This window comes from Bufo bufo, chromosome 4 (genome assembly GCF_905171765.1).
Source record: "Bufo bufo chromosome 4, aBufBuf1.1, whole genome shotgun sequence".
In the NCBI taxonomy this organism is placed as follows: domain Eukaryota; kingdom Metazoa; phylum Chordata; class Amphibia; order Anura; family Bufonidae; genus Bufo; species Bufo bufo.
The window spans coordinates 529,672,168-529,687,269 of record NC_053392.1 but is presented as its reverse complement, the minus strand read 5'-3'; the positions used below and the strand labels follow the sequence as shown (position 1 = coordinate 529,687,269).

The 15,102-nt window shown below is 47.1% G+C and overlaps 1 protein-coding gene across 1 annotated transcript in view; it reads left to right on the top strand.

Moving 5' to 3' along the window:
• The first annotated feature begins 973 nt into the window (after nucleotides 1–973).
• Nucleotides 974–15,102, top strand: part of NAPB (NSF attachment protein beta) — a 53,208-nt gene continuing 39,079 nt past the window's right edge. Inside the window, exon 1 of the mRNA XM_040429765.1 lies at nucleotides 974–1,219. Within this exon, the coding sequence (XP_040285699.1) occupies nucleotides 1,122–1,219 (98 nt within the window). The 5' untranslated portion in view covers nucleotides 974–1,121. The remainder of the gene's footprint in view (nucleotides 1,220–15,102) is intronic.

The window sequence follows — 15,102 nt, the reverse complement described above, 5'->3', positions numbered from 1 at the left end:
CCTCCTCCTGGAGTCAGTAATATAGTAAAATAGGAATGTTAGAAGGAGGTCCTCCTCCTGGAGTCAGTAATATAGTAGAATGGGAATGTTAGAAGGGGGTCCTCCTCCTGGAGTCAGTAATATAGTAGAATGACAATGTTAGAAGGGGGTCCTCCTCCTGGAGTCAGTAATATAGTAGAATGGGAATGTTAGAAGGAGGTCCTCCTCCTGGAGTCAGTAATATAGTAGAATAGGAATGTTAGAAGGGGGTCCTCCTCCTGGAGTCAGTAATATAGTAGAATGGGAATGTTAGAAGGAGGTCCTCCTCCTGGAGTCAGTAATATAGTAGAATAGGAATGTTAGAAGGGGGTCCTCCTCCTGGAGTCAGTAATATAGTAGAATGGGAATGTTAGAAGGGGGTCCTCCTCCTGGAGTCAGTAATATAGTAGAATGGGGATGTTAGAAGGGGGTCCTCCTCCTGGAGTCAGTAATATAGTAGAATGGGAATGTTAGAAGGAGGTCCTCCTCCTGGAGTCAGTAATATAGTACAATGGGAATGTTAGAAGGGGGTCCTCCTCCTGGAGTCAGTAATATAGTAGAATGGGAATGTTAGAAGGAGGTCCTCCTCCTGGACTCAGTAATATAGTACAATGGGAATGTTAGAAGGGGGTCCTCCTCCTGGACTCAGTAGTATAAGCTTTTCACGATAGAATCAGCTAGAATGGAGTTGATTCCACTCCACTTGAACCCCACTGCCCCTGAGTGCTCCCACTGCCCCCTCATATATGAGTTCCTCCATATGCCGCTCCCCGTGAAGCTGTGTGGACTAGTCCAGGACTGCAGCACATCCTCCCTCCCTCCCTGAGCCGCTTGCAGGCACACAGCCCCTCCTTCTTCCACCGGCATCTGCAGTCGGGGTTCGTCAGCACTTCCCTCATTTGGTCATGTGACCATGAAGGAGCATGTGACCAGTGACGTCACACACCTCCTTCTACCAACTCCACTCTAGCATCTCCCATTCTGCCAGGTATCGGGATCTGACAGAACCCCGGCGAGGGTCAGTGTCGCTGTACTGGTGCAGGAGAAGCTCAGGCTCAGCTGCAGCTTGTTGTAAGGGTCGCGGAGATTCCCAAGGAACAGACATGGACACCTCCGGGAAAGAGCGAGAAGCCGTGCAGCTGATGGCCGAGGCCGAGAAGAGGGTGAAGTCCTCGCATTCCTTCCTGAGGGGTCTCTTCGGGTAAGTGTAGGGCGGAGGTGGGGATGCTGGCTTCAGGGGGAGGGGGAGGTGTTTCTCCAGGATGCTGAGTCAGGCCTGACCATGGAGGACTGTGACCAGTCCCTGCAGATAAATGCCTGGGGTGTCACCAGTCTACAGTATGATGTCACCAGTCTACAGTATGATGTCACCAGTATACAGTATGATGTCACCAGTATACAGTATGATGTCACCAGGAGTCTGATACATCACCCATATCGTGATGGTCACTAACTCATAGATGGTAGAATCGCAGCGTGTGAACAAGTCTTTATATGGGTTGACATCTTCTAGGTTGGTCCTCAAGGTAGCAGCATAAGGGGGTTCCTCTGTCAGGGCTGGACCTAGATGTCCTTCCTTTTTAAAATGGGTGTCACATAGGTTGCATATGTCCCTCACATCCATAGACTGTAATGGAGAGAGACTATAAATGTGCAGCCAACTCCTTTTGTCAGTGATTGTAACCCAATAGTCCATCAATTATGGTAGGAGATCCTCTTTAACGTTGAGGTTCCCCCAGTGGGATCAGATGACTGCAGGAGACCTCATCATGACGGGTCTGTGATACATTAGAGGGTTGATCACGAATGACTCTCCTGCACCATGTAAGCTAGCTCCTGTCTGCTAAACTGCTTCATACCCTTCAGGGAGGGCCAGCACCCCTCAAGCCATGTCTGAGGCCCCTCGTCAAGGGGTTTGTTTGCTTCCCATGGGGCACTGCCTGAAAATAGGTAAACATCCCTCCGTCCCGAGGTATCTCCAACTCCATCAGTGTCAGGCTAGCGGAGCTCCAAGGTGGGCACATTCATTATGGTTGGCACCCTGCTTGTTTGGGACTGAAGAACCAGTGACCTCCTAAACAATCAGAATTTATCATTTTGAGGGAGACTGAAAGTGTAGGCGGAATGGGTAATGTTCACAGAACCAAGTGAAGAAGAATCATCGGGACAACCTGGTTCCCCATCAGGGAATATGGACATCAAAGGGGTGGGTGCAACCCCGGTATGAGAAAAGGGCCGCTAACATCATCTCTGGCGACCTGAATGGCCGCTATTTACAGTATATTGCTGTGTTTCCGCAGAATCCGCACGTCTTAAATGTGGATTTGGTGCATTTTTCACCCCATGCATTGCAAAGGTTGTAATCGGTGATAGAAATCCGTAGCATAAATGAACCCTATGAGGGTCTAAGATCTGCACTGCAGGACCGTTTAGGGAGAGTTCACTTCACCGTTATTTTTCCGTTCTTCTGATCCGTCAGAAGAACAGAAAAAATAAATAGATCCTGTAAAAATACAGATGTCATTTCAGTTTTTTTAGATGGGGGGGGAAAAAAAATGGATGGATTAAAAAAAGGAAAAATGATGTGAACCCTCCCTGTTGCTCAGCCATTCTGTGCATTGGGGACCGCAATTTGCGGTCCCCAATGCACGCGCAACAGCTGTGCGAATTCCACAGATGGATCCAGACCTATTCATCTTGAATGGGTCAGTGATCCATCCGCACCGCAAAAAAATTGTTCTAAGTTCTACTTTTGTTTGCGGTGCGGAGCCGCGGAGAGAAACCCCACGGAAGCACGGCTGGTGCCATCATATCGCTGGGTAACGGCCGTCTGCAAAAGCCCTTACTCTGCAAATCCACGGCAAAGAAGGCTCTGTCCTGTACCCTTAGGGCATGCATGGCCGCATTGTACAGCACCAGCAAAGGGGAAGAGATTTTAGGAAAACACACGGGGGGAGATTTATCGATAGTAGAAAACTGGCTTAGTTGCCCGTAGCAACCAATCAGATTCCAAATGAAAGGTGGAATCTGATTGGTTGCTATGGGTAACTAAGCAAGTTTTCCTTTGCACCAGTTTTGATAAATCTCTCCCCCCCCCCCCATAGTGTATAACATTTTCACCGTGAATTGATCTTCGCTGTGGATTTGAAATCTGCAGAATCGCAATATAGTCGCCACCGCAGATTTCACACTTTGTAGTGCAGAGGGTGAAATCCACGTTGGCACCAGCCGCATGAGGTTCATGGATCTGCAGTGGAAAATGTTCTCTGTATTCTCCGTAGCCTGAGGGTACATGCATGTGGCGGTATAGTTTATCTACATTTTCATGAGGATTTTGCAGCGTTTTCTGCACCAACATCCGCATATGTTACTTGCAAGTTTGGTCACGGATTTTCATGTGGATTTGCCCCAGATCTCAACATTTGCACGACGACATGCACGACTACACGACGACATGTGTGGCCCGGCACATAGAGCACAAGTACACGGCAACATGTGTGGCGCGGCACATAGAGCACAAGTACACGGCAACATGTGTGGAGCGGCACATAGAGCACAAGTGCACTGCAACATGTGTGGAGCTGCACATAGAGCACAAGTGCACTGCAACATGTGTGGAGCGGCACATAGAGCACAAGTGCACTGCAACATGTGTGGAGCGGCACATAGAGCACAAGTACACTGCAACATGTGTGGCGCGGCACATAGAGCACGAGTGCACTGCAACATGTGTGGCGCGACACATAGAGCACGAGTACACTGCAACATGTGTGGCGCGACACATAGAGCACGAGTGCACTGCAACATGTGTGGCGCGGCACATAGAGCACGAGTGCACTGCAACATGTGTCGCGCGGCACATAGAGCACGAGTACACTGCAACATGTGTGGAGCGGCACATAGAGCACAAGTGCACTGCAACATGTGTCGCGCGGCACATAGAGCACAAGTGCACTGCAACATGTGTGGAGCGGCACATAGAGCACAAGTGCACTGCAACATGTGTGGAGCGGCACATAGAGCACAAGTGCACTGCAACATGTGTGGAGCGGCACATAGAGCACGAGTGCACTGCAACATGTGTGGAGCGGCACATAGAGCACAAGTACACTGCAACATGTGTGGAGCGGCACATAGAGCACAAGTGCACTGCAACATGTGTGGCGCGGCACATAGAGCACAAGTGCACTGCAACATGTGTGGAGCGGCACATAGAGCACAAGTACACGGCAACATGTGTCGCGCGGCACATAGAGCACAAGTACACTGCAACATGTGTGGAGCGGCACATAGAGCACAAGTACACTGCAACATGTGTGGAGCGGCACATAGAGCACAAGTACACGGCAACATGTGGCGCGGCACATAGAGCACGAGTGCACTGCAACATGTGTGGCGCGGCACATAGAGCACGAGTGCACTGCAACATGTGTGGCGCGGCACATAGAGCACGAGTACACTGCAACATGTGTGGAGCGGCACATAGAGCACAAGTGCACTGCAACATGTGTCGCGCGGCACATAGAGCACAAGTACACGGCAACATGTGTGGAGCGGCACATAGAGCACAAGTGCACTGCAACATGTGTGGAGCGGCACATAGAGCACAAGTGCACTGCAACATGTGTGGAGCGGCACATAGAGCACAAGTACGCTGCAACATGTGTGGAGCGGCACATAGAGCACAAGTGCACTGCAACATGTGTGGAGCGGCACATAGAGCACAAGTGCACTGCAACATGTGTGGCGCGGCACATAGAGCACAAGTACACGGCAACATGTGTCGCGCGGCACATAGAGCACAAGTACACTGCAACATGTGTGGAGCGGCACATAGAGCACAAGTACACTGCAACATGTGTGGAGCGGCACATAGAGCACAAGTACACGGCAACATGTGGCGCACCAATGTTGCGCAACAATTTTTAGATTGATAGTCTATGGTGTTGCAGTGCGACATGTGACATGCTGCGATGCGACAGTGTCAGAAAAATCCATCCATCTTGGATGGATTTTTTGCTATTGTCATGTTGCAGTGCGACACCATAGACCTGAGGCTCTCCAGCTGTTGTAAAACTACAATTCCCACAATGCCCTGCTGCAGGCTGATAGCTGTTGGCAGTCTGGGCATGCTGGGAGTTGTAGTTTTGCAACATCTGGAGAGCCTCAGGTTGGCCATCCCTGCCATAGACTATAATTATAAAAATTGTGCTGCGACATTGGTGCAACAAAATGTCGTTGTGTAGCCCTAGCCTAATATACACTGTGTGCATGTGGCCTTAAAGTTAAATAGGTTTTCAGCTTTTCCCATATTGATGACCCACCCTCAGGATAGGTCATCAATATCAGATTGGCGGGGATCCGACTCCTGGCACCCCCGCCGAACAGCTGCATGAAGAGACCGCAGTGCTCAAGCTTTCTCTACACTGATTACCTATTCGCCATTGACATTGCAGTGGCGAGCAGTGTGATTAAAGTTCCTTCGCCCCCTGGAGCTATTACACTGATCGCTGCTGCTGTGCCAACGCCGAGCAGGTAACCAGTGTATGGAACACAGCGGTCACAGGAGTGCTGCATTTTCTTCATAAAGCTAATTGGCAGGGGTATCGGGGGTCAGATCCCCACCAATCTGATATTGATAGGTTATCAATATAGGAAAAATTGAGAACCCCTTTAATTGCACCAAACTTTTAGGGGGTAAAAATAGGGTGTTGCAACTTTTTAGGTTTATTGACCCAAAAATTTAGCAACATCACTGCAGCTTTGAAAAGTGGATCGAAGGTGGATATATATATTTTTTTATATATATATATATATATATATATATATATATATATATATATATATATATATATATATATATATACACACTGCTCAAAAAAATAAAGGGAACACTTAAACAACACAATGTAACTCCAAGTCAATCACACTTCTGTGAAATCAAACTGTCCACTTAGGAAGCAACACTGAGTGACAATCAATTTCACATGCTGTTGTGCAAATGGGATAGACAACAGGTGGAAATTATAGGCAATTAGCAAGACACCCCCAATAAAGAAGTGGTTCTGCAGGTGGTGATCACAGACCACTTCTCAGTTCCTATGCTTCCTGGCTGATGTTTTGGTCACTTTTGAATGCTGGCGGTGCTTTCACTCTAGTGGTAGCATGAGACGGAGTCTACAACCCACACAAGTGGCTCAGGTAGTGCAGCTTATCCAGGATGGCACATCAATGCGAGCTGTGGCAAGAAGGTTTGCTGTGTCTGTCAGCGTAGTGTCCATAGCATGGAGGCGCTACCAGGAGACAGGCCAGTACATCAGGAGACAAGGAGGAGGCCGTAGGAGGGCAACAACCCAGCAGCAGGACCGCTACCTCCGCCTTTGTGCAAGGAGGAACAGGAGGAGCACTGCCAGAGCCCTGCAAAATGACCTCCAGCAGGCCACAAATGTTCATGTGTCTGCTCAAACAGTCAGAAACAGACTCCATGAGGGTGATATGAGGGCCCGACGTCCACAGGTGGGGGTTGTGCTTACAGCCCAACACCGTGCAGGACGTTTGGCATTTGCCAGAGAACACCAAGATTGGCAAATTCGCCACTGGCGCCCTGTGCTCTTCACAGATGAAAGCAGGTTCACACTGAGCACATGTGACAGACGTGACAGAGCCTGGAGACGCCGTGGAGAACGTTCTGCTGCCTGCAACATCCTCCAGCATGACCGGTTTGGCATTGGGTCAGTAATGGTGTGGGGTGGCATTTCTTTGGAGGGCCGCACAGCCCTCCATGTGCTCGCCAGAGGTAGCCTGACTGCCATTAGGTACCGAGATGAGATCCTCAGACCCCTTGTGAGACCATATGCTGGTGCGGTTGGCCCTGGGTTCCTCCTAATGCAAGACAATGCTAGACCTCATGTGGCTGAAGTGTGTCAGCAGTTCCTGCAAGACGAAGGCATTGATGCTATGGACTGGCCCGCCCATTCCCCAGACCTGAATCCAATTGAGCACATCTGGGACATCATGTCTCGCTCTATCCACCAACGTCACGTTGCACCATAGACTGTCCAGGAGTTGGCAGATGCTTTAGTCCAGGTCTGGGAGGAGATCCCTCAGGAGACCGTCCGCCACCTCATCAGGAGCATGCACAGGCGTTGTAGGGAGGTCATACAGGCACGTGGAGGCCACACACACTACTGAGCCTCATTTTGACTTGTTTTAAGGACATTACATCAAAGTTGGATCAGCCTGTAGTGTGTTTTTCCACTTTAATTTTGAGGGTGACTCCAAATCCAGACCTCCATGGGTTGAAAAATTTGATTTCCATTTTTTTATTTTTGTGTGATTTTGTTGTCAGCACATTCAACTATGTAAAGAACAAAGTATTTCAGAAGAATATTTAATTAATTCAGATCTAGGATTTTTGTGTTCCCTTTATTTTTTTGAGCAGTGTATATGTATATGTGTGTGTATATGTATGTATGTATGTGTATATATATATATATATATATATTTTTTTTAATAGTGTTTATTTATAGAAAGCATTTTAACTTTACAAAACTTCTCCAAATCCCAATAGGGATACAGAAACGAAGACAGCCAGACAACCAGTCTGAAGATCCGCATCATACAAGAAGTATCTCAGAATAAGTCAATGACAAAATGTTGCTAAACAAATGAGCAGTCCTGTATTAGGCTACTTTCACACTTGCGTTGTCCGGATCCGTCATGCACTCCATTTGCCGGAAGTGCCTGCCGGATCCGTAACAACGCAAGTGAACTGAAAGCATTTGAAGACTGATCAGTCTTCAAAATGCGTTCAGTGTTGTTACTATGGCAGCCAGGACGCTATTAAAGTCCTGGTTGCCGTAGTAGTAGTGGGGAGCGGGGGAGCAGTATACTTACCGTCAGAGCGCCCCATGCGCATGGATGACGTGATCCATGCGATCAAGTCATCCATGCGCGTGGGGCGCCCTGACGTCACTCTGAAGCGCCCCGGGAGCCGCACGGACGGTAAGTATACTGCTCCCCCGCTCCCCACTACACTTTACCATGGCAAACAGGACTTTAGCGTCCTGGCAGCCATGGTAACCATTCAGAAAAAGCTAAACGTCGGATCCGGTAATGCGCCGAAACGACGTTTAGCTTAAGGCTGGATCCGGATTAATGCCTTTCAATGGGCATTAATTCCGGATCCGGCCTTGCGGCAAGTGTTCAGGATTTTTGGCCGGAGCAAAAAGCGCAGCATGCTGCGGTATTTTCTCCGGCCAAAAAACGTTCCGGTCCGGAACTGAAGACATCCTGATGCATTCTGAACGGATTTCTCTCCATTCAGAATGCATTGGGATAATCCTGATCAGGATTTTTCCGGCATAGAGCCCCGACGACGGAAAAGAACAATGCAAGTGTGAAAGAGCCCTTACATCATGGCATATTTACGAGTACAGGACCCAACAACCATTCACCTACTCAGTCATACAACCTGGAGTCCCAGAACCTGGCACCTAAGCTCAAATAGTGCCCTGCGTACATAACCAAGGTCCCCAAATCTGATCGAATCTGTCAGGATTCCCCCTTGCTTCAAAAGTGAGTTTGTACATCTGCAGGTCAGCGTTTATCGGTTGGATCCAAGAACCAAGGGTAGGGGTCTCTGGTGGTTTCCAATGCAAAAGGATTGTTTTCCTCCCATAAAACATGAGTAAACGGAGCAGCTTCCTTCCATATTTAGTAGGATCTATTTCTGACACTAAACCTAATAGGCACACTATAGGAGAGAGTATCCCCGGGAGTCCCAGCTCTGAGGAGATAAAATCACAAATCTCACTCCAGAACTTCCGCACAACAGGACATGTCCATACCATATGATGCAAGGATCCTCTCGGCTCTCCACACCTGGTACAGGAGGGGTCTGGGCGCCTACGCATATGATGCAGACGCACTGGAGTGAGATAAACCCTGAGGACCCACTTAAGTTGAATGAGCTGGTCACGAGCGCTTATTACCGTGTTCCTCCAGGTGAGACACCTCCAGATCCGGGATATCAACCCTCCAACGCTCGAAGGAGCGACAGAGCGGTGAATCCTGCAATTTCATAATTTCAACGTAGAATGATGAAATAGGTTTATAAGGTTGTTTCACCCGGGCCACAGATTCAACGGGGCCACATTTCAAGGATAAGGATTTAAATTGGGCCTCACAGGCGTGCCTCAGCTGGAGGTACCGATAGAAACACGTACGGGGCACATTGTATTCACTACGAAGGCTGTCAAATGAACAGAATACCCCATCCACATACAATTGAGTGAGGTATTTAACACCCCTCTGGGGCCAAAATTCATAATCGGCTAAGTGAAGCAGTTCTTGCAGCTGCTTATTGCGCCACAATAGTACGTACAGGGACCAAGTATCACATCCCTCACTCTCAGCGTGCGTCACCACAAACTGCTCCCAAGCCATCACCACTGCGCCATTGCTTCAGTGTAATGCAGGACTGAAGTAGCTCCCCCCGATATACAAAGTTGGCCAATGCCTCATGGGAGCCCACCAGAGCCGCCTCTAATACCACTGCCGGGTTATTGGCATCTGCCCTGATCCACCAGGAGGCATACACTAATTGGGCAGCAATGTAGTACAACTACATGTCTGGTAGTCTCAACCCCCCCTGATTATATAAGGCTTTCAAAGACTTTCTAGCAATGCGAGGGGACTGATGTTTCCACAAAAACGGGGAAAAAAATCATATATAAGGAGCCGAAGTGGATAAAGGGGATCTTTTATAGGAGCTGCTCTATAAAGATATAGAAGCTTCGGCAGCACAGCCATTTTTATCATATTTGCTCTACCTATCAATGTCAGTGGTAGATTTTCCCAAGCTTCGAGTTTTCGAGTAATATACTCCATAGTGGGGACTATATTGAGCCTATAGAACTGCCTGGGATCCCTGTGTATCCTTAATCCCCAAGTAAACAAAAGAAGTCACTACCTTCAAACGTGAGATGGGTGTTATGTCTGCAGGATCCATCTCATCTACCAAGCAAAGGCTAGATATACTCCAATTAACCCTAAGGCCCGAATATTTCCCAAAGCCATCTATAGTATCCAGAAGAGCTTCCAAGGAAGGACCAGTATCTGCCAGATACACTAGAAGATCATCAGCGTAGAGCGAAATCTTTTCCTGTGTTCCCGCTATAGACCACCCCTCAATGAGTCCCGACCCATTAACTAGCTGAGTAAGGGGGCTCCATAACCAGGGCAAATAACATAGGTGATAGGGGACACCCCTGCCTAGTACCTCTATGTAAACCAAAGGGGCGCGACAGATACTCATTAAGGGCTCATTCAGACGGCCGTATGCTGTCCGCAAAAATACTGAATGCTATCCGTTTTTTTGCGGATCCGCAAAAAAACGGATCTGCAAAAAAACGGATAGCATTCAGTATTTTTGCGGACCCATAGACTTCAATGGGGCCATGTCCTGATTTTCACGGACAAGTATAGGACATGTTTCATTTTTTTTGCGGATCCGCAAAAAAACGGATAGCATTCAGTATTTTTGCGGACAGCATACGGCCGTCTGAATGAGCCTTAACCCTAACTCTTGCCATAGGGGCCCGGTATAGTAATTGTACCCACCATATGAAAGACTGACGTGGACATAGTTAGGCCTCTTGCACATAATCCTGTCTGTATTTCAGTCTGCAAAAAACGGATCAGCGGGGAAGGGGGGGGGGGGGGGGGGGGGGGGTGGATGCGGATAGTGCACAGATGGAAAATACGATCCTGTGCATGAGACCTTAGCCTGTCGAGACTATTTGAAGGGGTTGTTCACTTTTTAAAAAAAAATATATTGATGACCTATCCTCATGATAGGTTATCAATATCAGATCCATGGGGGTCCGACTCCTGGCACCCTTGCAGCAAGCGCTGCTTTCCCTTCATCGTTTACCTGCTTACCATCGCAACCGCAGCAGTGGCCAGTGAGCAGAGGCAATTACAGCAATGGTGTCGCATTCGCTTCTATGGGACAGCTCCCTCCTGTTTGAATGTATAGTAAGTGAATGGTATGGCTTAGGTATAATTACACCTGCTCACTGCTGCTATTGGACTGGCGGGGGCCAACTCTTCTGAAAATAGGTCATCAATATTAAAATTCAGACAACCCCTTTAAGCCAGATTTATCAACTGAGACTTGTTAAAAAGCTGCCAAAATTGTCCCAGCCTTCCTCCAGTAAAGGGCTGGAGTAGAAAGTGGAGTAACCTCTCCAAACAGAAATGTTAGACCTAAAGATGCGCCAAATTTGTCAAATGTTCACACGTGCAACATTTGATAAGTTTGCAGACAGTGCGGACTCCTGCAAAACTGACTAAAAGAAATTCCCCATGTGATAAATCTCCCGCTTAGTGATTATACTTTGCGAAATTGGGTGTGATGCTTGCCGTGGAGATTGTCCCTTGCGGACCGCAGGAATTTTAATAAACCGCAAACTAAGCTGCAAAAACAGTGTCAGGCAGCTGCTGCCAAGGCCAATAAGATAATGGGTTGCATCAAAAGGGGCATAGATGCCCGTGATGAGAACATAGTCCTACCACTTTACAAATCACTGGTCAGACCACACATGGAGTACTGTGTACAGTTCTGGGCTCCTGTGAACAAGGCAGACATAGCAGAGCTGGAGAGGGTCCAAAGGAGGGCAACTAAAGTAATAACTGGAATGGGGCAACTACAGTACCCTGAAAGATTATCAAAATTAGGGTTATTCACGTTAGAAAAAAGACGACTGAGGGGAGATCTAATTACTATGTATAAATATATCAGGGGGCAGTACAGAGATCTATCCCATCATCTATTTATCCCCAGGACTGTGACTGTGACGAGGGGACATCCTCTGCGTTTGGAGGAAAGAAGGTTTGTACACAAACATAGAAAAGGGTTCTTTACGGTAAGAGCAGTGAGACTATGGAACTCTCTGCCTGAGGAGGTGGTGATGGTGAGTACAATAAAGGAATTCAAGAGGGGCCTGGATGTATTTCTGGAGTGTAATAATATTACAGGCTATAGCTACTAGAGAGGGGTCGTTGATCCAGGGAGTTATTCTGATTGCCTGATTGGAGTCGGGAAGGAATTTTTTATTCCCCTAAAGTGAGGAAAATTGGCTTCTACCTCACAGGCTTTTTTTGCCTTCCTCTGGATCAACTTGTAGGATGACAGGCCGAACTGGATGGACAAATGTCTTTTTTCGGCCTTATGTACTATGTTACTATATTACCTTAGCCCACACTCATACATGGCGTCTGATCTTTATCTTGTATGTGAACACTTAAAGGGGTCGTGTGAGTTATTTTTTTTGTTCTTTGTATGTTTCTAACTAGGCAAATGTAACAGCTTTACCATGCACTTTCTGCATCTGTAGTTGCTCCTTTCTCAGATTTCACTGAGGGTCACATGACCTGTGAAGTCAGCCCCTCTCCCTGTACTGATGATGTTTCGTGCAGAAGCCTGAGAGATCAGATATGAGTCTGTACACAACGCCCCCCTTCACTGCTGTCTGCTCTCTACCTTGATTCTTAACCCCTTCAGCTGCACAGACTCAGGGCTGAAGGCTTTACTGAGTAGCTGCAGGCAGTGAGTAGACAAATGCTGGGCACAAGAGCTGACAGAGGAGTTCTGCAGAGCATTGCACAAGAACAGGTAGGGGGAAGATCCTGTGTGTATCAGCAGTGTCGTCATACAGCTGGGACTTGTAGTCCTACACATACAACATACTGCTAAGTCTCCCACCAGGCAGACATGTCACTCAGGGCAGCACTTGTATTCTTCACTCCCTTTGCATAGCAGGAGGAGGGGCAGAGATTGTTGTTATTGCAGTTAAACATAGGGCCAGAAGAGAACCAGGGAAATGAGGAAATATTGATTTTTTTTTTGCCAAAAACTTGCTTAGTTATATATTGCTGCCCATCAGATTTACAGTGCTATATATATATTTTTCATAACTCGGACAACCCCTTTAACCTAACCACATGCATCATTTTTTTAATAAAAGCGCCAACCGTCCCTCGACTCCTTGGACATCACATAAAATGGGGCGAGGGGGGAGATTTGGAGCATTTATGATGTGTGAATCTGACTTTGCAAACACATTTCCAGTCCTCCCTTCCAGCCTGAAGACTTCAGCGGTGACACTGGGTACGTCAGGTCTGTCTAGGGGCGCACAACCCGTCATTATTCAAGTTTATACTTGGTAATCCAGACTTCAGGACATACAAGCTGCTGATTTGATGTAGGAGATTGAGGTCAGGAGTCTGTTCTGGCTTTCTTTGTGCTCCACCTGTCCCTTATCACACAGAGTCTGGGGAAATTACTTCTGGTGAACATCAAGTTGATGATCTTTTATTATTAGATTACCACCGCCGGATGTCTTAGAGGGGTGGCCTGGGGGTGTAGTCACAAGCAGGAGAGGGCCACAGGGAATTCTACAGCTTAAAGCCTCATGCACACAACCGCGGTGTGTTTTGCAAATTGCGGATCCGCAAAACACGGATGGCGTCCGTGCACGTTCCGCAATTTGCGGAACGGCATGGGTAGCCTTTAATATAAATGCCTATTCTTGTCCGCAAAGCGCGGACAAGAATAGGACATGTTATATTTTTTTAACGGGGCCACGGAACGGAGCAACGGATGCGGACAGCACACGGAGTGCTGTCAGCATCTTTTGCTGCCCCGTTGAAGTGAATGGGTCCGCATCCGAGCCGCTAAAACGACGGCTCGGATTCGGACCAAAACAACGGCCGTGTACATGAGGCCTAAAGGGGTTCTCCGGGAATTAAGAAAATGAAAATACGTAAATATTACTTTATTATAAACATATTTCCAAATACCTTTAATTAGTTATAATTAGAGATGAGTGAATTTTTTTAAATTAATTTACTAGTAAAAGGTGAATTGCGTTTTGGATTCAGTTACCACGGACCATAACGCAATTCTATGACGGAATGCCTTTAGAGGCATTCCGTTATTCATTCTGTACTCATAATGGAAGTCTTTGGGCTGCAAAACAGATCCATCCCGTTTCCGTTATGCAGGAGAGGACTTAAAATCAGGAGAGGACTCCCCTGCATAACGGAAACAGGACGGATCCGTTTTGCAGCCCATAGACGCCTATTATGACGGAATTCTGTCATAGAATTGCGTTATGGTCCATGGTAACGGAATCCATAACGCAATTTACCTTTTACTAGTAAACACAGCGTAAAATAATTTCATAACCTGAAATTCGCTCATCTCTAGTTATAATGACTCCTTTTGTCTCGGGAGCAATGATTAGGAGAAAAAAAAATGGCCGCCGTCCTATTAGCACACACAAAACCTGTCCTAATCACACAGGAAGGACAAGTTACTTCACAACACTGAGGTAAAGAGCTACCTCATCCTCCTCTCTGCTCTGCTTGTCAGGGATAATCATCCTGAATACAGTTTAATATGATATTTAGCTGAATCATTGTGGGAATGGAGTTCATCAGGAGACATGAAGTACAGACAGGACAGACTGTGGTAATGGAGACTGCATACAAGTGCTGCTGCTCATTAGCCACATCTGCTCATGAACTCAATTCCAACAGAGATTCAGCTAAAGATCTTATCATCTGTGTTCAGATCCATAATCCCTGACAAGCAGAGAGCAGGATGAGGCAGCTCTTTACCTCAGTGTTGTGAAGTAACTTGTCCTGCTGTGTGATTAGGACAGGCTATGTGTGTATAGGATGGCGGCCATTTTATTTCTTCTAATGATTGCTACCCATACAAAGTAAGTCATTATAACTAATGTAAGGTATTTGGAATATATTTATAATGAAATAATATTTAAGTATTTTCATTTTCTTAATTCCTGAAGAACCCCTTTATTCTGGTTGTATGATATATGGAATAAATAGTTATAAGATTAAGTGCACTGCTGTGGTGGATGCAAACAGTAACATCTGACTAAGGCCTCATGCACACGACCGTTGTGTGCATCCGTGGCCGTTGTGCCGTTTTCCCTTTTTTTTCGTGGACCCATTGACTTTCAATGGGTCCGTGGAAAAATCGGAAAATGCACC